Source organism: Rhinopithecus roxellana, chromosome 5 (genome assembly GCF_007565055.1).
Source record: "Rhinopithecus roxellana isolate Shanxi Qingling chromosome 5, ASM756505v1, whole genome shotgun sequence".
NCBI lineage: Eukaryota > Metazoa > Chordata > Mammalia > Primates > Cercopithecidae > Rhinopithecus > Rhinopithecus roxellana.
The window spans coordinates 36,451,118-36,475,832 of NC_044553.1; the positions used below are offsets into that span (position 1 = coordinate 36,451,118).

The 24,715-nt window shown below is 34.8% G+C and overlaps 2 protein-coding genes and 1 pseudogene across 6 annotated transcripts in view; 1 reads left to right on the forward strand and 2 right to left on the reverse strand.

The window, feature by feature from the left end:
* GALK2 (galactokinase 2) overlaps nucleotides 1-24,401 on the forward strand; it is a 224,419-nt gene extending 200,018 nt beyond the window's left edge. For all 3 annotated transcript variants that reach the window (XM_030931651.1, XM_030931648.1, XM_030931650.1), the window contains 2 exons: nucleotides 22,561-22,681; nucleotides 23,697-24,401. In XM_030931651.1, coding sequence (XP_030787511.1) covers nucleotides 22,561-22,680 — 120 coding nt within the window. In that variant the 3' untranslated portion in view covers nucleotide 22,681; nucleotides 23,697-24,401. The remainder of the gene's footprint in view (nucleotides 1-22,560; nucleotides 22,682-23,696) is intronic.
* Nucleotides 1-24,715, reverse strand: part of FAM227B (family with sequence similarity 227 member B) — a 307,689-nt gene that overhangs the window by 21,902 nt on the left and 261,072 nt on the right. Inside the window, exon 13 of one of the 3 annotated variants that reach the window (XM_010356628.2) lies at nucleotides 23,654-23,814. The exons of the other annotated variants lie outside the window; for them this stretch is intronic. Within the exon in view, the coding sequence (XP_010354930.1) occupies nucleotides 23,654-23,814 (161 nt within the window). The remainder of the gene's footprint in view (nucleotides 1-23,653; nucleotides 23,815-24,715) is intronic. 3 annotated transcript variants of the gene reach the window in all.
* Nucleotides 21,296-22,554, reverse strand: LOC115897728 (annotated as a pseudogene).

Genomic DNA, 24,715 nt, shown 5'->3' on the forward strand with positions numbered 1-24,715 from the left:
ACTAAAACAACACTTCTGTTGCTTTTCAGAAACTTGGGCCAGCTCCTGTCCAATTCAAACTAGTTGAGACCACCAACCCTTGAGCTGGGCCTGTGCAAGTGCGCAACCAGTGGCCTTTTGACCTTGGAGGGCCAAAAATTCTACCCTCAGGTTGTGCTAACTCGATTTTCTATACATATATCCTACAAAATGCTATGAATCCTGACTATGCTTGCACAGAATGAACCTGTTACTTCATTTTCCCCATTGCCAATCACCTTTCCCTACACCTTAGGCCACCCCATTTCCCTAACCCAGAAATATCCCTAAGCCTTATTTTAGGGGAAGTGGATGTGAGAGCTGTTCTCCTGCCTCCTTGGTTGGCAGCTTTGCCAGTAAATCTTTTCTCTTTTGCAAAACCCATGTCACAGTGATTGATTCACTGTGCATGGGCTGAACAGACCTGGACCTCAGTGATAACAGAATGAAGCTTCAGGAGGCTCTGCTGTCTACCTTGTATGCCCTAGAGATAGTCTTTGGAGTATTCTCAGAGTTGTTTCTGAGCATCTCAGGCTTAAGGTGAAATGCCCATTATGTACATAATGCTAATTGTATAACAAGTAAAAGGAAGCTAGGCAGCAAGCTGTGGCCAGAATCCCCTACTTTATACACTAAAATTCACTTAGTTTTTAATACTAAAAACTAAATTACTGAAATAAGCTTATTAGCATGTGGCCTAATGTGATCTTAAAGCAGTTATATTCTGTTTAATGTTTACCTTTGCCTATACGTAAAATATTTTAATGTTAGATTTGTAGTTTACCCAACATCCATGTATCAAAAAGAATTTTTTTTAAGTTTATAAGTCCATGTGACTTATTCTATAGGAAATAACATTGTTGGACTCTTACCCAGATTCTAAATGGCCTAGAATTATATGTAAAATAGGATTGCAATTCTAGTAAGTTTCACTATTTAATACATCATTAGCAGCAGTTTTGTAATATACTCAGGAAATTGAGGGAACAGGGCAATTGAAAACATTAACACTTATTCAAGTAAAATAATTCAACAAAATTGCCAGGATTTTATTAGGCATCGAGACACAAAAATAAGTAGAGATATGGTGTTTTGCCATTAAGAAATTAGTAATAATGAGAAGTGACAACAGTGTTGAAATAGGAGACAGAAGAACTATAAAATTTAGGAATAAAGACTGTAATAGCTTAGTGATCTGTGCTTTTAGTGCAGGGTTGTTTAAAAGTGGATGAAGGTGCTTTTCCATTCTACTATAGCATTCTATGCATAGGACAGATTACTGATGACCCTACTTCCTGTCTTTGCTATTGGATTGCTTAGCACCCTTGTACTAGTACCAGTGCTGGTATGTAACAGGTATTTGGTAAAACAAACAGCAAATGTTTACTGTTCTTTTTCTACTGAACAAGTATTCTTATTAGTATCTAGGTACAACTGAGTTATAGATTTCATCCTGAGAAGCCTAGTTATTATCATAAAGTTAATTAGTTTTTGCTATATTGTTTAAGAAGTCAGAGAAGTATTGATAACCTTCAATGAAAACTTCCATTAAAATGGATAACATTGGCTAGGGATGGTTGCTCACGCCGGTAATCCCAACACTTTGGGAGGCTGAGGTGGGTGGATCACCTGAGGTCAGGAGTTCAAGACCAGCCTGGCCAACATGGTGAAACTCTGTCTCTACTAAAAATATAGAAATTAGCTGGGCACGGTGGCAAATGCCTGTAGTGCCAGCTACTTGGGAGGCTGAGGCAGGAGAATCACTTGAACCTGGGAGGCAGAGGCTGCAGTGAGCTGAGATTGCGCCATTGTACTCCAGCCTGGGTGATAAGAGCGAAACTCTGTCTCAAAAAAAAAAAAAAAAAAAAAAAAAAGGTTAACATAAAAGGTTTTAGTACTTCAAATGATCAGCTTTAGTTATCTGGAAAATTTAATTATGGGCCACAGTTCACTCCCTGATAAGGCTGGATAAACAAGTTGTTGATTTATAGAAATTCCAGCATTTTTATAATTTATGTCCTTTAACAGAGACAGCTCCAAGGGTTGCTTCATTCACCCCTCTACCCTCCACAAAGCTATTCCAAATAAATATACAAACTTTGGGTTTGCTTTACAAAATACATGTTCAAGACAAGTTCCCTAGCTCTCTGCTTGAAACTTAATTGAATATCCAAGTCCTTCATATAAAGATAGAATTTCTGGAACTCCCACTTTGAAATTTGATATATCACTAAAAAAACAGAAAACAGATACATGTGAGGCAACCATAAAAAGGAGCCAATTTCATTTTTCCTTCAATAAACAGGACTTTAGCTCTAAACTAGAATATAGGTTTCTACTTTCTGAAATTTTAGAGCACCTCACAGAGGTTAGAAGTGATTTTTGTGGGGCGAATGCATGGTAATAGAGTAGGTTTTGTTTACTTTCTCCTTTGCCTGTCCACCTCCTAAGAGAGTAGGTTGGGAGAACACAAAATTATCATCTGATCAATATTTACTTGAGGTATTGCTTTTGAGTCCTAAATTCCAAGCATTCAAAAGGTTTGGCTTTTCCACCTGATGTTATTGACCAACAATATTTATAGCAAGAGGGTTTTTACCCCAGCCTTTGATAATCACTTAAACTATTTGAAAATGAAGTTTTCTTCTCTTATTTGATACAAATGTGGCTTTACCACATTTCTCTTAAATTGAACAAACCAAGCTATTACTAACTCTCCAGAATGAGAATTCATATTTCCCCCCTTATTTTTCTGTTGACTCATGTTTATAATCTAAAGCCCAAATTGTGCTTTAAAAAATGATATAACTTACTCCCTGGAACCTGATTACCTAAAGCAACTTAAGTCTTTGATTTAATTCACTAGTTAGTGTTAATAACAAGTTGGTGATTTGTAGTCTGTATCTTGTGTATTTTATTAAAAGAAAATCCCTAACTAGAACTTAAACTGACTTGGTAAGAAAAAATAGCCAGATATTGCATTTTTAAAATTGTCTCTGGCTCAAGGTGGCTGACAATACTTACAATACTCATACTCATTCATGTGAAACAAAACCCCTTTGTTCATCAAGTTCTTATAAAATTATTATTTTCATTTTCATTTTAAAACTCAACCTCCCCTCTTAACTGGCAGAGTTTATAAAAGGAATAAACTAGCAATTTACTCATCAAAGTTTAGAATAGCTTCAAGTGTAAGCCATCTAAAAATAAAATAAAATGTCTTTCTCTTTTCTGAGAGCAAAATTTAAATACTTGGTATATCCTTTATTTTACTATGCCTTCCCAATATTTTTATGTTTATACTCTATTACTTAAGTTTTAAATGCATTTTTAAAAATCTGAAATTGGTTCCTTTATGGAATCCCTGGGGGCCAAGTAGAGGAGTTATTAGGTTATTTTAGGTATTTGATATATGGTAGCATCAAAGGGAATTAAGCAGAGATTCAGTGATCAGAAATATTCTAACTGTAAAAAGGCAATCACAGACTTTTTAGACAGAGGTAAGTTACTAATAGTCATTGACCTCTAGTGACCTCTGGGCTTATACAGAGAGTGACTAGCTTTTTTCTATGGGTTGAAACCATGTGTATGGATCAAAATGCTGCATGTTGCTGAAAGTATTTTTCTGTAAGCAAAAATGATAAACAAAACAAAACACAGAATAACCCAAAACTAGAATGAAAGGAGAAAAAAAATCTAACCAAAACAAAATGAGAGGGAGAATTTAAGAATTTAGATGGGAAAGTAACTTAGTTGGTAACTTTGTTGGATGGATGAATAAGGTAATATGTAAACTCTTAAGCCCCTAAACTTCTAAAATTAGAAGGCTGCACGTGACAAAGTAAAATACAGTTCTGTGTGTGTTGGCTGTCTGATATCCCTAGGTGGCATATCAAGTTCTATAGAGTAAATTAAACTTTTCTTCTTATTCAAGGCAGTGTTGTTCATAGTACTTTCTGTGACGATGGAAATGTTTGACGTTTGCATTGTCCAATAGTCACATATGGTTAATGAGCACTTATACTTAATTTAATTAATTTAAATAACCACACATGGCTAGTGGCTACCATACTGGACAGTGCAGGTCTAGAATGATGACAAACATCATAAATACCTGTGTGCACATACTTATATCTCTTTGAATTTTCCTCTAAATAATATATATTGCATTTTGGGTAATGTTGTAAAAGTATCATTGACTGTATCACATACTAATTCTCGATCTATTAAACACTGTTAAGTTTTTACTTGGAGATGCTACCAAGGTTGTAAGAATAGTGGGGGAAAGCAAGTAGTTTAAACTGTCTTTTATGGGCTAGCTCCACAAAACTGAGCTTAAAAGTAAGAACAAATCATTCATCTCTTAAAACAACAGATTCAGAACCCCTAACTGTGATTTGTCTTTTTCCATAATCTAATTTTTTACTTTGGTGGGTCTTCCTGCACCATTTGCCTTTTATAATCCCTAACACTCAGGAAGCTTCTCTCTTATTTGCTCCAGGGTGAGTATGACTTTTCCTTTCCTAACAGTGTTCTCTGAGATATGCAAGCCAAAGACAAAGTGAGCTGGGCCAACAGTAGGGATAAATGAGAGTGAATAAGTACAAAGGAGAGACTGCTGATGGCTCATCCTAATCCACTGCATGGAACAGGTTTCTCCGTGTGCATCACATTCCCCCTTAAAAGCATGTTATTAAGGCCACCATGTACCGCTAAGCACATACATGCTACACAGTTATTAGAGGAACCACACTGGCCAGTGCATAACCTACTCAACCATATGCTGTGGTTTGATCTCTATCATCAATGAATTTTTCTCATTCTCTCCCACAGAAATTATCCATTGTGTAGATCATTTATTTTTGTTAGCCTTGTTTGCAATTATTTGAATTCATGTAGTACAGAAATAAGAACAGCATAGGTACAGTGTGTGATTATACACTGGTTCTATACAAATAAAATAGAGTTTTAAATGTCTTCCACACAATGCAAAAATGACTACTAGCTATGGAATTGTTAGTTTAATTCAGTACTTAGCCACTCCTTTTAGATCATGTTAAAGTCTTTCCCGGAAGATATGGAAAGAAGATATGGCCAATTCCGTCCAAACTCTAGAGCATGCAACTCTAAGTCATGACAGCAAATGAGATCTTACCATAGGATAATGTTGATTTTTTTCTAAAACATATAATTCCCATATAGTTTTTAAAAATCTGCTTCCATCTAATCGACTATTGGAGATCTAGAAGAAAAGTAGTGAGCAATCAATGGATTGTTTCCTCTGTAATGGTGAGAACTGAAACTAACACACATACTGTCCCAAGTTGGGTTTTCCGGAAAGCGGACCTAGAGACAGAGATCAGTGTGTAGGACGGTTATTTGAGTGCTCTTGGAATCAACACCTGTGGTTTCAAGGGAATAAAGTAACATCGGGCAGACAGAAAAGTTGAACTGTGATAACAGTTCCAATGGATGTCTCAGCTGACCCTATAGTGGGTCTGAAGCTCAGATGACTCTTCAGAATTGTTCTGAATTGGGGCCAATGGGCCATATCTTTATACTTCACCTTAATCAGTGGATGTGGGCTAGCTTGGGAAGGGAATATGGTCTAGTTGTCTACTGCTATATAACAAACAACCTCAAACTTAGGGGTATAAAACAACTCTGATTTATATTATTACCTCTGTAGTTCCAGGTGTTGACTGGGCTCAGCTAGGCTATTCTAAGATGGAGTCTATCATGTAGTTGAGGTCAATTGTTGGCTGGGACTGGAGTCATCTCAAAGATTTCCTCATTTATGTGTCTGGGGTTGATACTTGCTGTGGCCCATCCTCAGCTGTGATTGCTAACCGGAACATGGACTCTCCATATGGTCTGAACTTCTTACTAATACAGCAGCTAGTTCCAAGACTAAGCATCCCAAAGGCAAGAGTGAAACAGGCAGAAGCTGTCAAGCCATTTATCACCTTGTCTCGAAGTTACGAAGTCACACTCTAATGGTTGAGGAAATGACAAAAGACTGTCCAAATTCAAGGGCAGTGGACATTGGTGCTATCTCTTGATGGAAGAATTGGTGAGGTCACATGTAATAGGAGCATTTGGGAAGGGCAATATTGTTATGGCCTCTTGAAAAATATAATCTGCCATAGGACTCACCTTAAGTAAGTCCACTATTATCAGCTGAGGAAATCCTTGTAGGCTACTGGTAGCCAAGGGTCTTCTGCCTTCAGTATTGTCCCACCCCAGCAGCTGAAGAATGTCTTTTATTTTTCTTTATCTAGGCTTCAGAGCATCTACCTTATTTATTTTCCTGTTCCTGTGTTATGCATAATTTTTTGTCGCTATGTTTAATAATATTGAGAGTAAGCAAAAATAACTTAGTTGCTTGCTCCAGAACATCCTTTTCCCTGAAGATAAGACTGTGAACAAACTAAAATAGCTTCCTCATCACAGTTCACTTGAAGACCTTTGCTCCACTGGTCCCTCCAATCCAAAATTATAATATCATAACCTCTACCAAATCCCAAGTGCCATTCCCTATCTTGCAAAGCCTGCCTCAAAATCACCTACCTCAGGTCTTAAAACCCCATAAATATCCTCCTGGAATTTCTCGGTTTTGAGACATTCCTAAAGCTCTGTTATATTGGTGTTCTGTCTTACTGCAATCAGTGTATTCAACTTAGCTTTGCTTGGTCAACAAGTTATTCTGGTAGTCTTTTAGGGGAGTCAACAGCAGACAATGGCAAAAACAGTATCTAAGCATTCTTTTTCTTAGTGCAGCTTCAGAAGAACTTGGTTCTATGGTGAGTTGACGAAATGAGAACGTCATCATTTCAGGGAAAAATGGAAATAGTTGCCAATTCAGCCACTGATAGTGTGGAAAGTCAAATTCCTCCAACAAAATCATAGGGACTTGACATTTATTTAGTCCAATTCATCTGCTTAATATGAATGGAGACGAGGCTCAAATTTGGGCTCAAATTAGAGTAAATTTTTTTCCTATACTGCTGAAGAGTCCTCAGAGGTTTTATGTTTCCTCTCTGATCCTCATCTTCCTTCTTCCTTTCTGTTTGGGATCACACTGTGTCTCCATTTTTCCTCTTTTCAGACAATGAGAGGAAGTATCAATTCTCCATCATATTTTGGCAGAGAAAGTCTTTTATCTCTGTGTTGCCACAGGATTTTTAGGCCTGTATGTTTTGAACAAAAATGTATTTTTTAAAGATCTCATTTTTCATCAAGTTAACATGTGCTTTCTATTATCTGAAAAATCTCATTAACGGATAATTTTATGACATTGACACCCAATTTTTGAAGTTGAAGGAAAATGGAAAATAAGGGTTTTTTCTTTTGTAAAATCTCATAAATAATGGAACAAACTTTCTTGCAGTATAGGCTTTCCTATTCACTTCACCCAGAGTATTTTAGAAGGACTGAGGGAAAAAAGATATTTTACCTTGTATATATTGGAAAAATAACTAGATGGGAGGGTTCTGGATTTGATGGTTTTTTCAGATATTTGTATTTCAGCTAATTTATCCTTTTAAAAATGTGATTGCATTACCAGGTTCTTACCATATATTAATTAAGTAAGTAGTCATTGACTTGAAATGAAAAATACAATTGATAGTCACTTTGATAATAACTTACAAGTTGTTATTCACATATTGGTTAATGGGAAAAATATGTGTGTTCATGTGATGAAGATTATTGGAAATCATTATGTAAATACTGGTAAAAAGAATACAAAGCTGGTGACACTTCTGGAGTCTCAGAGTTCTTTTTTTCACTGTTGACAATTTTCTTCTCCCACATCACAGATAATTCACAACAGATTATTTCTTTGCATAGCTTTTATTTTTATGCTAGGATAAGTGCTGATATATCCCACATTATTTTCAATTGTTGAGTTTAAACAAGTCATTCCTGGACACTATTTACATGTTTAAAAAGTCTGTGTATGCATGTGTGATAGTGGAAGCATGTGTTTATAGTAACAATGTACTCATTATGACACTACATTGAGTTCAGATTTTTCTAAACTGCAACAAAATGTGAATGTTTAAAACTCATGTTAGAAATACAGATATGGCTTATACACTTTTCTTTTTAACAAGACCCATGCAGACTACACCAACATTTTGGCTCTGAGTTTTCAATTTTTAAAATAATTTTGATTTCGCATGTTTAAAAAATTATTAAAATTTTGGGTATTCTTTGGTTAGCTTAGTCTCAACACCTAAAGGGCTTGAGGTGGCTTATAAAAATATAGACAAAATATGAAGGGAGAATTAGGAGCTCTAAATATATTTTATCCAATATTCAGCAGTTTAAAGATACACCATGCATTCAGCTCTAAATCCTAGCTAGACATCAAAGTTTTTCTTCTGTTTTACTCATAATTCAAATATTAAGTGATCGAGTTTTTAATAAAACTCAAAAGATCATTCAAAAATTATATTTAAATGTTCTGCTAATGAATTCGTGTACATTAACTAGTAATCAACTTTATTACTTTATAAATATACATTTAAAATCATGTCAGAAGACATAAGCAGTCCTGTGATGTGAAATTTCATTGACTCCCTCCAGTCCTCTCCATACATACCTCCAATCTACTCAGTGTTTACATGTGAATCCTTATACATTGACAATAATGTCATCCTCCCTCCTGTGATTTAGGCAAATCACTCCTTATCAATAGAAATATTACCTGTGGGGTTGCAGAATGTGGAGGTTTTGGTTAAAGAGGACAAAATTTTAGTTAGGAGGGATAAATGATAAGTATTTAAGGTGATGAATATGTTAATTAGCTTGATTCAGTCATTCCACAATGTATACATATATCATAACATCACTTTTTACCCTACAAATATATACAATTGTAATTTGTTAATTAAAAAATTAATTTAAAAACTTAAAATAAAAAATATTGCCTATGATGTAAAATTATTTTTTTAACTTTTATTTTAGGTTCAGGGGTACATGTGCAGGTTTGTTACCTAGGTAAATTGATGTTACAAGGATTTGGTGTATAGATTATTTCACCACTGAGGTAAGAAGCATAATACTCAGTAGGCAGTTTTTTGATCCTCACCCTCCTCCTTTCCTCCACCCTCACGTAGGTCCTGGTGTCTGTTGTTCCCTTCTTTGTGTCCACATGTACTCAATGTTTAGCTCCCACTTATTAGTGAGAACATGTGGTTTTGGTTTTCTATTCCTGCATTAGTTCACTTAGGTTAATAGCCTCCAGCTCCATCCATATTGCTGCAAAGGACATGATCTTGTTAGTTTATAGCTGCACAGTATTCCTTGGTGTATATGTACTGCGTTTTCTTTACCTAGTCCTGTTGATGGGCATCTAGGTTGATTCCTTGTCTTTGCTATTGTGAACAGTGTTGCAAGGAGCATATGCGTGAATGTATCTTCCTGGTAGAATGATTTATATTCCTTTGGGTATGTACTCCATAACAGTATTGCTGAGTTGAATGGTAATTCTGTTTTGAGTTCTTTGAGAAATTGCCAAACTGCTTTCCACAATGGTTGAACTAATTTACATTCCCACCAGCAGTGTATAAGCATTCCTTTTCTCTACAACCTCTCCAGGATCTGTTGTTTTTTGACTTTTCCTTAGTAACCATTCTAACTGGTCTGAGATGGTACCTCATCGTGGCTTTGATTTGCATTTCTCTAATTATTAGTGATGTTGAGCATGTTTTCATATGCTTGTGGGTTACGTGTATGTCTTCTTTTGAAATGTGTTCATTCATGTCTTTTGCCCACTTCTTAATAAGGTTGTTTGTTTTGTGCTTGTTGATTTAAGTTCCTTATTGACATAGTTTGGTTCTGTGTCCCCACCCAAATCTCATGTTGAATCGTAATCCCCATGTGTTGGGGGAGGGTTCTGGTGGGAGGTGATTGGATCATGGGGGTGGATTTCCCTCCTGCTGTTCTCATGATAGTGAAAGTTCTCATGAGATACGCTGGTTTAAAAGTGTATAGCACTTCCCCCTTCACTCTCCTACCACCATGTGAAGAAGATTCTTGCTTCCCCTTCACCTTCTGCAATGATTGTAAGTTTCCTGAGGCTCCCCAGTCATGCTTCCTGTCAAACCTGCAGAACTGTGAGTCAGTTAAACCTCTTTTCTTCATAAATTACCCAGTTTCAGGTAGTTCTTTATAGCAGCATGAGAACAGACTAATACACTTACAGATTCTGGACACTGGATCTTTGTCACATGCATAGTTTGCAAATATTTCTACCCATTCTGTAGGTTGTCTGTTTACAGAGTAAACCTTTTGCTGTGCAGAAGGTCTTTAATTAGATTTCATCTGTCAATTTTTGTTTTTCTTGCAGTTGCTTTTGGCATCTTTATCGTGAAATCTTTGCCATTTCCCATGTTCAGAATGTCCTAGGTTATCTTCCAGAGTTTTTTATAGGTTTAGGTTTTACATTTAAGTCTTTAATCCATCTTAAGTTGATTTCTGTATGTGGTGTATGGAAGGGGTCCAGTTTCAATCTTCTGCATATGACTAGCCAGTTTCTCAGCATCATTTATTGAATAGGGAGTCCTTTCCCCATTACTTGTTTTGTCAACTTTGTCAAAGGTTAGATGGTTGTAGGGTGCAGCATTATTTCTGAGCTCTCTCTTCTGTTCCATAAGTCTTTGTGTCTGCTTTCATATCAGTGCCATGCTGTTTTGGTTACTGTAGCCTTGTAGTGGAGTTTGAATTTGGGTAACATGATTCCTCCAGCTTTGTCCTTTTTGCTTAAGATTGTCTTGGCTATTCAAGCTCTTTTTTTTGGTTCAACATAAATTTTAATATAGTTTTTCCTAATTATGTGAAGAATGTCATTGGTAGTTTGATAGGAATAGCACTGAATCTGTAAATTGCTTTGGGCAGTATGGCCATTTAAATGGTATTGATTCTTCCTATTCACAGTCATTGAATTTTTTTCCATTTGTTTGTGGCATCTCTGATTTCTTTGAGCAGTGTTTTGTAATTATTATTGTAGAGATCTTTTGCTTACATGGTTAGATGTATTCCTAGGTATTTTGTTCTTTTTGTGGCTATTGTCATTGGGAATGCAGACTTGATTTGATTCTCAGCTTGGATGTTGTTGGTATGTGGGAATGCTATTGATTTTTGTACATTGATTTTGTATCCTGAAACTTTGCTGAAGTTGTTTATCAGCTTAAGGAGCTTTTGGGCAGAGACTATTGTTTTTCTACATGTAGGATCATATTGTCTATAAACAGGGATAGTTTCACTTCCTCTCTTATTTGAATGCCTTTTACTTCTTTCTCTTGTCTGATTGCTCTGACCAGGACTTCCAATACTACGTTCAATAGGAGTGTTGAGAGTGGGTATCCTTGTCTTGTTCTGGTTTTCAAGGTGAATGCTTCCAGCTTTTGTCCATTCAGTATGCTGTTTGCTGTGGGTTTGTCATAGATGGCTCTTATTATTTTGAAGTAGGTTCCTTCAATGTCTAGTTTGATGAGGGTTTTTATCATGAAGGGATGTTGAATTGTATCAAAAGCTTTTTTTGCATGTACTGAGATAATCTTTTGGGCTTGTTTTAAATTTTGTTTCATGTGATGAATTACATTTATTGATTTCCACATGTTGCATGAACCTTGTGTCCAAGAGATAAAGCCTACTTTGTCATGGTGGATTCGCTTTTTGACATGCTGCTGGATTCAGTTTGCTAGTGTTTTGTTGAGAATTTTTGCATCTATGTCCATCAAGCATATTGGCCAGATGTTTTCTTTTTTTATTGTGTCTGTGCCAGGTTTTGATATTAGGATGATGCTGGCCTCAGAATGAGTTAGGAAAGAGTCCCTCCTCCTAAATGTTTTGGAATAGTTTCAGTAGGAATGGTACCAGCTCTTCTTTATACATCTGGTGGAATTCAGCTGTGAATCCATCTGGTCCTGGGCTTTTTCTGGTTGGTAGGCTTTTTATTACTGATACAATTTCAGAACTTGTTATTGGTCTGTTCAGGGATTCAGTTTATTCCTAGTTCAATCTTAGTAGGTTGTATCTTCCAGGAATTTATCCATTTCTTGTAGGTTTCTAGCTTGTGTGCATAGAGATGTTTGTAGTAGTCTTTGAGGTTGTTTGATATTTCTGTGGGGTTGGTAGTAATGTCTTCTTTGTCATTTCTGATTATGTTTATTTGGATCTACTTTTTTTTCTTTATTAGTCTAGCTAGCAGTCTATCTGTATTATTCTTTCAAAAAACAAAATCCTAGACTCATGATCTTTGGTATTATTTCTCACATCTCAATTTCCTTCAGTTCGGCTCTGGTTTTGGTTATTTCTTATCTTCTGCTAGATTTGGGATTGGTTAAATTTATTTTTAAATATGTCTGTTCCACAGATTCTAATTTAAAGACTTTGTTATGATCAAATATGATATTGTTTTGTGTTTGAGTTTGTTTAAGTAAGTTTAAAAATATCTTGTTAAAATAGAAAGATTCTAAAATAGAATTTGCCTGGTAATGTAACCTTAAAGGTCTGGAGGGAAAAGTGCTAAAGTGATTTAACACAGCAACAATGGTAGAAATTTCAACTAACTGTGTATCCTTACATATGAGGGACTATTCTAGCATCCCTTCCTTTTTGTCTTCTGTTGACTTCTCTGACTCTTATCACCCTTCCCCCAAGCCATACTTGTGATTATCTTTAAAAGCCGATAATATGCCTTTATTTTCTGGAGCTAAAGTCCCTTATGGTAGCGGCCCCCAACCTTTTGGGCACCAGGGACCAGTTTCATGGAAGACAATTTTTCAGGGTACCAGGTGTGAGGGGGATGGTTTCAGAATGATTCAAGCACATTACATTTATTGTGCACTTTATTTCTATTATTACATTGTAATATATAATGAAACTATTATACACATCATCATAATGTAGAATCAGTGAGAGCCCTGAGCTTGTTTTCCTGCACTAGATGGTCATATCCGGGAGTGACGGGAGACAGTGATAGATCATCCAGCATTAGATTCTCAAAAGGAGTATGCAACCCTAGATCCCTTGCATGTGCAGTTCACAGTAGGGTTTGTGCTCCTATGAAAATCAGACACTGCCAATGCTCTGACAAGAGGCAGAGCTCAGGAGGTAATGCAAGCAATGGAGGGTGACTGTAAATACAGGTGAAGCTTCGCTTGCTCACCTGCCACTCACTTCCTGCTGTGCAGCCTGGTTCCTAACAGGCCACGAACCAGTATCAGGGGTTGGGGACCTCTGCTCTATGGTAAACAATTAAGTACCAGAGGTTGTTAGTGCATCAGATCTGAAACTAGTCTGCCAATGAGAGATTCCAAGTGCTGTCATTTATTCTAGTATTTTCAGGCAAATTACCCAAATTTCTGTGCTTAGTTTCCTTATCAGTAAAATAGAGACAAAAATAGTGTCTATCTCAGAAGTTTAAATGAGAATTAAATGGATTAGTAAATGTACTTAGAACAGTGTCTGGTACGCAATTATTTGATTTTTTTTTAAACATCAGTTTGATAATAATAACTTCAAAGATTATCTCTATCTCTGTCCTCTAGTTTTCTTCATTTTAGCTATGTGTCATGTTTCATTGAAAAATACAAAATTTGATCTTATCTTTACATAAAGTCATGCAACCCTATACATCATACATTTATTTAATACTTATTGTGTACTAGATACTTTTCTCAGGTGTCAGGGATACAAATTAGTCTTTGTTTTCTATGGGGTGAGAAAAACAAGCAGACAAATGGTTACGCTAGAATGTGATTAAGTAATTGAGGCTATAGAAATCTTAATGACAGTTATCTAAGTCAGAGTTTGTTCATACAATGTATTAGTTTTCTATTCATGTATAACAAATTACCCCCACATTTAGCAGTTTTCAACAGCAAACAATTATTATTACTTTCATAGACCAGGAATCTGGGCCTGGCTTTGCTGGATGCTTCTGGCTCAGGGTCTCTTGCAGGTTGCAATCAAGTTGTGGGCAGGGGATGCAGTCATCTCAAGGCTCAACTGAGGGAAGATCTGCTTCCAAGTTCACTCACACAGTTACTGGCAAGATGTTTTTTGTCATGCATTGTTAGACTAAGGGCCTCAGTCTCTCACTGGCTGTTGACTGAAGGCCATCCTTACTTCCTTACCATGTGGGCTTCCTTCAGCTCACAACATGGCTGCTGGCTTCTCCCAGAGAGCTCTCAGAGAGTGAGCAAGGAAGAGTAAGCAGTAGTGATATCAGTCTTTTTGTAACCGAATCTCAGAAGAGACTTCCCACTATGTTTATTATAATCTCTTTGTTAGAAGCAAGTCATAGATTCAACTCTCACTCAAATGGAAGGAATTACATAAATGCATGAATATCAGAAGGTGGGGATCATTGATTGAGTACCATCTTAGAGTCCGCCTACCTCAAATATGATGGATTATTCTATATTTTTTTGTTATGAGTTTTCTGCATCTACATCTCTGCTTTCTCTCATTTTCTCACTCTGTGTAGGTACACTTGCTGTAACATGTTGTCTGGAGTCTCCACTTCAGGAAAACCATACAATTGCAGTGAGTTCAGAGAAAACTAATAAGAATGTTATATATGCTGAATAGCATCAATGTAAAATTTGAGTGAGATAGAGATAAATTCAATGATCAAAATCTCCACATGTAATTATAGGAAATCTACACAAATTTTGGAAATAGCTTATCAGTATCTTGGATAAAATATTTTTTGGCTCCGCCAGCAGGCACTGATATCACGCTCAGGGAGAATTCTAGCCTGGATCGTGATGTCAGGAAAGCACCCATGGGTCAGGAATTAAATGGCACTGCTGCATGAATCACCTGAGCAAGCCACCTAACCTCTGTGCTCTGGTTTTTTTATCTGTAGAGTGACTGTGATGGGTGCCTGCTCTGCCCATTTGTCACAGGACTCTTGTCATTTCCAACAATAATATATAGGGGGAATCTGATTCATTTTTTGAAAAACTCCTAGTGATGATGTAAGTGAGGCATCATTATTATTATCATGTTGCTCATTAAGTCTAGAAACATACTTATCAGTGGCCATTATACTTTATAAGCTCAGAAAGACGCTTTACTTTCTAAAGGGTGATTTCTTTCAAATTTGAATGGGATCAAATCCTCCGCTAAGTTACTTACTTTAGGTCTCCACTTCTCCCTTCCCCGCCCCACACATACTCACACTCTTCCCACATTCTCAGTTAACTGGTGGATGAATCCTTGTATAGCTGTTGGACAAATTCATGCCCATCAAAAATCAAACACAATCAAAGCCTAATCACAATAAAAAGTAGTTAAAAATAAAAGTAATCTATTGTGAAAGGTTTTAGATACCTTTCAACTTTCATTTCCAAAGATTTAAAAAATTTTGCTTTGGACATAATTCAACCTTGATGAGAATTCTTCCATCACTACTCAAGTCACAAATCTGAGAACCTGCCCTGTAGTCTGATTTAACCCTGTAGTTTGCCTCTCTCCTTGTGTTCCAGGGCTGTCCATGGTATTTCCACGTGCTTGTGGTCAGTGAAGCTCAGGAAGTTGTCTTGACTGAAATATGGGAGAAATGTCCTGGGAAGGGTCCTGAGAATTAGCTAGAACAGTGATCTCTACACCCTCTTGATCATGTATCCTATGAGTTAAAGATATGTGAGTATACTCCCATGTAGGTATAAATTTAAATTTATAAATTATATTCACATCAATCTGTATTAATATATTATGTACATTATAAAAGATAAGCAATCTATAAATAGAAAAGAGTGAGACGAGAAAAATATTTTAAAAGCAAAATTCAACTTATTTCACTTATTAATAGTACCTCAAACCCTTTTGTCCTGAAATCATAGAGATTTGTATTGATGTTCTGGACAGTTTGTTTTTAAATGCTTTGGTAATTAAACCAGCATTATACTATCACTGAACATTGAAAAATAAAAAATACACATAGGATTAGATTCATTGCTTATAATAATAATGTATACACATATTTCAAAAACTCTTTCTGAATATTTTTATTTTTATTTTTTTGACCTACATCTTGGCAGAACTGATTAGGTCATCATTGATTTTATCTCATAGCATGGCTGAAAAAGATCTCCTTCAGGGAGTAGAAGAAATATTATTCTGCCATTTTCTTGTTTTTAAAAATGTATTCTTGTATTATTAAATATTATCATCAAGACACTGTTTCTTTTCAGGAGTCTTTTAAAGCTATTGGCTCATTAGTGAGTGTTAGTTTGGTTAGAACTAGATGATATAATCCATAAATCTGCTTAACTACCCAAAGAAAACAGCACTATATTATGATAGTCAGAAAACAACACAAGTAAAAGATGTCATCGTTATTGCTCAACATAGGAGAGTGCAGCATAAAATATCAGCTGAGTGAGGGAAACTGCTTACTAAATATTTGTAAGATACAACTTGTGTTTCATTTTTGAAGATATAAACATATAAATAAGAATTTTAAGTTTTTTATACCCAGAGCTATGTACACTCCATTTTTTATTTTAAAATAGAATTTGTTGAATACTATAGTAAATTTATACATAGTTTTTTTTCATGTCAGTATTGGCACATAATGATAGTTTAAAGTACTACTGAATTAACACTTCAAAAATTTCAAATTTTAAAACATATTCCATAAAAATATAAAGCCTAATATTGTTATAAAAGTATTAATTTACACTAACTTACATATCAAAGTGTTAAGAAATTCCACACCCAAGCCAATGATCTGAGAAGTAAAAATTCAATCATGTGTTTTCAAAACTGTTTTCATTTGAACAAAATACAACAGAAGGTATAAAACAGGCAAAAATTACTTAATATATTGACTTGTCCTACTAGAAAATGTTGCAGATTAACTTTAGATATTAAAAAGATTCATATTCCAAAGGAACAGAAAAGCTGTTTGCAATACTTTTTATGCCTAATCAAAGAACCACATGATGACATTAAATATTCTACATTTTTTTGGTTGCTCCTTAATTGCCAGTAATGGAGGACTAATATAAAAATTTAGTTTTAAAAATAACTTTTCTTCCAATGAACATATTTATATACAAAGGCTGTCCTAACTTTTGAAACATTAAACAAGGAAATTTATACTTATGATCTTCACTATAATATGGCCTATATATTACCCTGTTAATAATTTTTTTACTCTGAAAATTCAGTAATCTCATATATGAGTATTACAGTAGAGGATCAAATTCCAAAAAGTTGAGTAATTTGATTCAGATCTTTTGAATTTATAGGGTACCTTTCTTCCAGGAAATGTATAAAGTTATTTATATATAATATATATATATAATATATATAGAACTAAAACAATATATATTATATAATATATAGATGCAAAGCAATGTAATATATAATATATAAAGTATATAGTATATTATATAATACATAATATATAATAAATAATGTAATATATATTATATATTATGATATATAATAATATATAATGTAATATAATATATTAATGTTTATATATTATATATTATATAATTATATATAACATAAATATATAAAATACGTTATATATACTATATATTATACAATATATATTATAAATATATTTCTTTTTAATGGTCTACACTGAATTCAATTCAATTATAAACTGAAGTACAGTTTTTGTTTTTGAAATTTCATTGGTTAAGATCAGGCTGAAATTTTAGAGCTCAAGCTTAAATAAATTAGTTCAAATATTTTTTAGTCAAACGTAAAATATGTCTGTAACTCTAAGGATAAATGCTTGAGGGAATGGATATCCCATTCTCCACGATGTGCTTATTTGACATTGCATGCCTGTATCAAAACATCTCATGTACCCCATAAATATATACACCTACTATGTACCCACGAAAATTTTTAAAAACGTAAAAATAATAATTTTTGCTTATACTAAAGCATAAATTGAAAGAGCAAGGAAAACTGGAAAGCTCATTTGTATTTACTGTAAATGTATCAATTCACTAAAATCTCTTTGGACATGTAAGTAAAATATACGAATGACAATAGCAGATGAGTTAAAATTCTCTTTCTTTAAAAGAGAAATAAATTGCAGACTCTAATAACAAGGAATTGCTAATCTAAAAAACATTTACAAGCTAGAGGAAAATGTATATAATGTATTAGACTATCAAGGCTTTTCCGAGCAAACCTCACATTTATTTTTGTTAAACTAAACCAAGGTAAAAGTAATCTACATTACAATTTGAGATTGTGATTTCTGTTGATAAGCCACAAAACTGTTCATAGGGACTTTCTAACTAAGAACATTTTTTTGCATTGAAAATTAATAAATACAGTGTATCATTATTTTAAAGACATGTGAAGGGGGAAAAAACAGCTTCTCTTGCCCTTAAAGTTACTGGTGGTAAGAGAGTAAGAGAGGAAGAGATGACAGCTTTTTAAATCAAATTTTCATCTCCCCTATCCTTTGTTCATTTTGACTCCCCAAATAAAATATTTCTGTACTTTAATTTTTTAATCACTATTGTCAGCTTGGTTGCTATACATTTAATTACAAGATAAAGTTGACATTGAGGATAAAGAAACTTGAGTAATTACACTTTTTCTTATTTCTATTTAACCAATAAGATTTTAATAGCAAATTAGAACAAGATTTTACCTCCGTAATAACTAATGGTTGGATAAGGTAGAATTTGTATCAAATAACTCAGACTTCAGATTTCTGGATGTACCATAACTATGCTATTGAGGAACAAAATCTAAATAATGAAGTTAAAATATTAATTACTACTCCAGTCATATGAAACCAAATATTTTGACAAATTATCTTATTTCAATGTAGTAAAAAAAAAAAAACCCAATCATTTTATTTAACATTCTTTATAAAATGTGATTGAGGCTTTTAAATATCATAAAGCTGGGATGAGGCTGCAGATAAAAAAAACTGTATTTTGGCAAATACCTTATTAATATTATAAATGAAAATATAGTTAGAGTTTTAAAATGGCACTTAATGTGTTCTCTCTCTCAGAGTCTGCCAAATAAATCAGATTTCTTGGAAAAAAACCAAACTTGATACAATGAAGGCAAAATTAAGTCAGATAAGTCAAAATTAAGTCAAAATTAACGTCAGATAAGTCATTTGCCATAAACGAAAGGACCCCTGACCGCATTAAGCAGAGGGACTGATGGTCAGTGGAGCTTCTCTGTTTGCAATTTATTCAGCAAAAGCGAACAATTGTTTAAAAGTCTCTAATACAATAAGTAGAAAGCTGATACTGGATCCTTTCCTTACTCCTTATACGAAAATTAATTCAAGATAGATTAGAGACTTAAATGTTAGACCTAAAACCATAAAAACCCTAGAAGAAAATCTAGGTAATACCATTCAGGACATAAGCATGGGCAAGGACTTCATGTCTAAAACACCAAAAGCAACGGCAACAAAAGCCAAAATTGACAAATGGGATCTAATTAAACTAAAGAGCTTCTGCACAGCAAAAGAAACTACCATCAGAGTGAACAGGCAACCTCCAGAATGGGAGAAAATTTTTGCAATCTACTAATCTGACAAAGGGCTAATATCCAGAACCTACAAAGAACTCAATCAAATTTACAAGAAAAAAATGAGATCACTTAGACACAGGAAGGGGAACATCACACACCGGGTCCTATTGTGGGAAGGGATAGAAGGGAGGGATAGCATTAGGAGATGTACCTAATGTAAATGACGAGTTAATGAGTGCAGCACACCAACATGGCACATGTATACATATGTAACAAACCTGCACGTTGTGCACATGTACCCTAGAACTTAAAGTATAATAATAATAAAAAAAGAAAAAGTATTAAAAAAAGTCTCTAATACAAAATTTAGTTCAAATATCAAAGGTCTGATCCATTTTAAAAGGATTAAGTTTATTTTTTTAATAAGTTGAACTGGCTTTAGATGAAAGATATAGATCATTCACATATTTTATACATTATTTACAGAGAAATGAAAAATCCTGCTGCCTTTGTTATCACTCGTCATTTGGGAATTTCTTAGATAAAATAAAAGAAAATGGAAAGATAATTTGACCTCTGACTCCCAGGAGAATGTTCAAGCCACATCTGAAATTTACCAAAGAATAAAGAGAAAAAATTTTTCAAGTTGGAAGGTACCAGAGTGATTAGCTGGTCTAACCTACTTAATTTTGCAGATGAGAAGGCTGAGATACAAGTGTCTTGAGCTGTGGCAAATTACTCAGCTCTTCCTTGTATTGTAATTAAACCGAGACTAACACCAAGTCTCTTGCTGTTGTTGCCAATTCTTTTCTCTGAACCACACTTCGTACATCCTCCACCAAGATTAACAGCCACAGCCACTACCTATGGGGCAAGGGGTGGGAATCAGGAAGCAAAAAAAGATAAAGGGTGAGGTGGGGGAATGTGGGATAATGTTAGGAATGTTGTATTCAACAATAAGTCATATGTATTAATACATAATTTCTTAAGAAAAATAATTTTTAAAAAATCAAAGCTTAACATCAACAGAACCAAATTTCAAAGATCAGAAATACCAAAGTGAAACTGAATGTTAGTACTGAAATTTAAGCTACATTTTCAAAAAAACAGCCAGCAGACCACTAGATTTCAGTTTCTGTCTCCTTTTAGTGACTAGTTCTATATATTATGTTTCTCTACACCTGAAAAAATGTTCTTAATATAATACACATGCAGTCTGAAGTAATTTCAGTTCTCAAGTTTATGAAAGGAGTTTTAAAAAAACATACTACAAAAATATGCACTTATATTTATTCCAAAACTATACATTTCTAACCTCTGCAGTGATATAAGGTCCAAATTTTCACTGTTGAACCGCCTTCTTGCGTGGTCTTAAACAGTTATTTCTATAAAGCAGATAAAGTTTGCATAATTCTTTACAGTAAAACCCATTCAGAAACTCACTTTGATAGTAATGCTTTTATCTACCATTACAGGTGGAAGAAACATTTCAGTAAAAAAGTATAGGGGTGGGTCAAAGCATGTTTTTTTTGTTTTTTTTTTGTTTGTTTGTTTATTTGTTTTTCTTTTTAGCAAAATATACTGTATGTAAAACATCTTGGAAACTACACATACCATATCCTTTTATTTAATTTGAAGGCACAACTTTAACATGATGTAACTGTCAGTACCAGCTCATAAAAATATATATTTGCAAACATATCATTGAAGACTTTCAGATTGTCAATTCAAAAATCAATTTAAAAAGTCAAAGTCTATTTGCAGAAAATCAATAACACATTATAGCAGTTCCACGTAATATTATCACAGGACAATCTGTTCACCAGACATCATTTGTTGCATAATCCAGATGGTCCATCATCAGATAGCTGTTACCTTTCCAGAACTTTTTCATTTCCTTACGTTTCCAGGCAACAACTGAGGCAGTAATAAGTGTGCAAGGTACTAAATAGAGGAGAGCAGGTTGCCCCTTTTCATCAGCACCAGAACAACAAATGTAAGTATCATGCCAATAGCATAGGCTGCCATAGAGGAAACATAGTCTATATAAGAAGAACCAGTGTGAACATCAACTCTTCTACAGTAGGCAATCAACAGGCCTCTACTGTCTCCAAAACCCAATATTGAAACAGGCATGATGCACACACTCATTACTGAGAAACAGATCAACTTTGGTACTCTGATGACTACTGGCAATGTTTCAGTATTTCCAAAAAGTCCAGCTGCAAGTTCAACCATGCTACTCTCACCACTCTTTGTGATGAATGGTGTTATGAAAACAAAAAATACATCATAGAGGAGGAGAAGGCCTAGAAGTATCACACATGACTTGAAGCTGGGCAACTTCAGTGTTTTAATTAAATTCAGACAGAAAGCAATCCCCAAGATATCTTGTAAAATCCAAGCCCACCTGTCTTCATTTCGAAACACAGCCCAAACAATAACTATTGCTATTCATAGTCCAGAGAGAAAAATAAGTCTCATGTCCATGCTTTTGCCACGACACACAATCGTGCATTGTCCATATGGTGTCTTATGAATTAGTGCTGCAAGAGAGTTGTACAGACTCATTGCTGATGCTATGCAGAAAATTGCTATCATAACATAAACTAACCATTTGTAGAAGAAATAAAGACCATCATAACACAGCAGATGACCACAAATATTAGAACTGTAAGAGGATAAAAGTTAGATATTCTTCCTTTTTTTCCCTCATTTCTCTATCTTCAGTTGTCACTGCTTTCAAGTTTCCAATTCAACTAGTCCACTCCAGTACCCACCTAATGCCCCAGTGAACACAACAATTACAAAAATAACCACCATAGTATAATCAAAGTTAGGCCACGATGGAGAATACATTTTTCACAGTAATGTTATTTCCTAGAGTCTGCTTCATATCTTTAAAGTCTTTGTGGCTTATAAATGCAATCAGTATTTTCACATCAGGAAATTCAGATCTGTTACCTGAGGTAGGAAATAGGATACTGTTATTGACAACTAACATTGCTTCAGCACCTCTTTTCTGTTCAATTCCAGTGTTTTCAAGAAAATGTCAGCTTCCCCATTGCACCACAACTGCTTTGTTCTAATTTACGCCAACAAGAGGAACATCAGAAAGATTGCATAGTGGTGTGGAAGTCAGATTCATCAACCTAATGTAAGTTGCATTTTCTAGGGTATTTGGAAGAGCTGACCAATGCGGGTTATAAAGCATGCAGTAGTCCTTGGATGTGCCATTTCCAGACGCATGCAAGATTGCTTCCTGAGCGGCTAGCAGGGGGAGCAGGAAGCCCCAGAGCAGGGCGGCCTCGGCAGGGGACAGCCGCAGCTGCGGCCCCATCGGACTGGTGGGTGCCGGGTGGGGTGGCGCGGCGCGGCTCACTAGGCGGGATAGGCTCGGAGCCCCGCCACTGCGCTGCCTCCGTGGCCGGACTGGACCGGACCGGACAGGCGCGGGCAGACGGGCTAGGTTGGGATCGCCGCTGCTGCAGGGGCGGCCACTGCAGCCCACACTCCAATTTAGTGGCTAGTGTTCTAATTCCTTTGGGGTTCACCTGAGTCCTTAATGAGGACTGGGCCAAGAAAAGTTATACTGAAGATAGACAGGACTGTAAAAAACAGAACTCTGGGCCCTACCCCTGCTTCAACCAAAGAGCTCCGATTTTTACTTATTTTTTATTTTACACATAAAAATAAATTTTTTTTATGTGTAAAAATTGTTCTGATCAATTTTCATTGGAGCAAAGAATTCCACAGCTAAAACATGCCTAAAACTCTCTCTGGAGAAGGCTAGAAGCCCATGCCTCATAATTCTGAAAAATGTTTGAAACCAGTCACTGAACAGTAAAGTTGCAAATATAGCCTTTTATCAAAGAACCAAGTATACCAGTTTTAAAAGTTCTTTAGGTTAATGTTTGTTTTATTTTCCTTACATGCAAAATCATAGCATTAGATCTAAAAAAGAAGATAGTTTAGCCAAAAGTTTTAAGCATAAGTAAATATTAATACTAAAGAGAAGCATTGATAAAACATGCATTCAATTTTTTTTCTCAGTTGAGACATTCAGTGAAACGTTTTGAATATTATTTTTGAAACAAATCATATTAAAGCAAAGCTTTAAAAAGGATATGGTTCCTGGAATATCTTAGTGAGTTTAATCTCGGTTTTCTTAGGTGCTTTGGAAATACCAGCCAGCTCATGCATCTTAAGATAATATAAAATCAATGGACTCTGACCTCCAAAATTGAAGAGAACACGATTAAACTCTGGACCAGTACTACTATAGTGCGACTGTAAGAGGAAGAAAAGAATCACGATGATGATTACTTTTATATTTCTAAAAAAGTGTGAATAAAATATAACTTCATATTTAGCATAAAGTTACAATTTGATATATTAAAATAAAGGAAATTCCAGAAAGCATCTTCTTAATTAGAGGAATTTACCAAAGTAAGAGTCTATAAGTATGTGCAGTAAGGCTCTTCTACCCTTTTGATTTATCAGGCTTGTATATAGGCAATAGACATTATTCAGTCTTAAGAACAGAAAAAAAAAAACAAAATGAAGAAAATGAACAAAGTCAGGAAAAGGCATAGGAAAAATATCTGAAGAAATGATGGTCTGAATTTTCAAAATTTATGAAAAACCCATCCAAGAAGTTCAGCAATCTCTAAGTAGAATAAATTTACACCTAGCACATCCTAGACAAAGTTTTAAAAAATAAAGACAAGGAGAAAAATCTCAAAAGCAGCAAGAGAAAGCAACTCATATATAGGTGAACTTTAATAAGATTAATAACTAACTTCTTATCATAACAAAACAGACCAGAAGGCAGTAGGATAGCATCAAGGTGCTGATGGGAAAAAAAAAAAAAAAAACCTGTTGACCAAAAATCCTATGTCAAGAATACAACAACCATAAATATAATTACTCCAAGATTCTATTATTCCCTTCTTATGGGAGAAATGTCAGTATGGCAACTACTAATATTTTAAGTTTTCCTCAATCTTTGTAATACCATTATGAGATTTTTTTATTGATTACACTTCCTGTGGGGAAATAAAATTTTGTTTTCATTTGCTTTTATTGATACATACAGTTCTCTTGAATTTCTTTTGCTTATGGTCACTTTTTTATTCTATAGGTTTTTGCAAAAAATATGTTTCAGAATTCCTAGCAGCTACAGAATCAT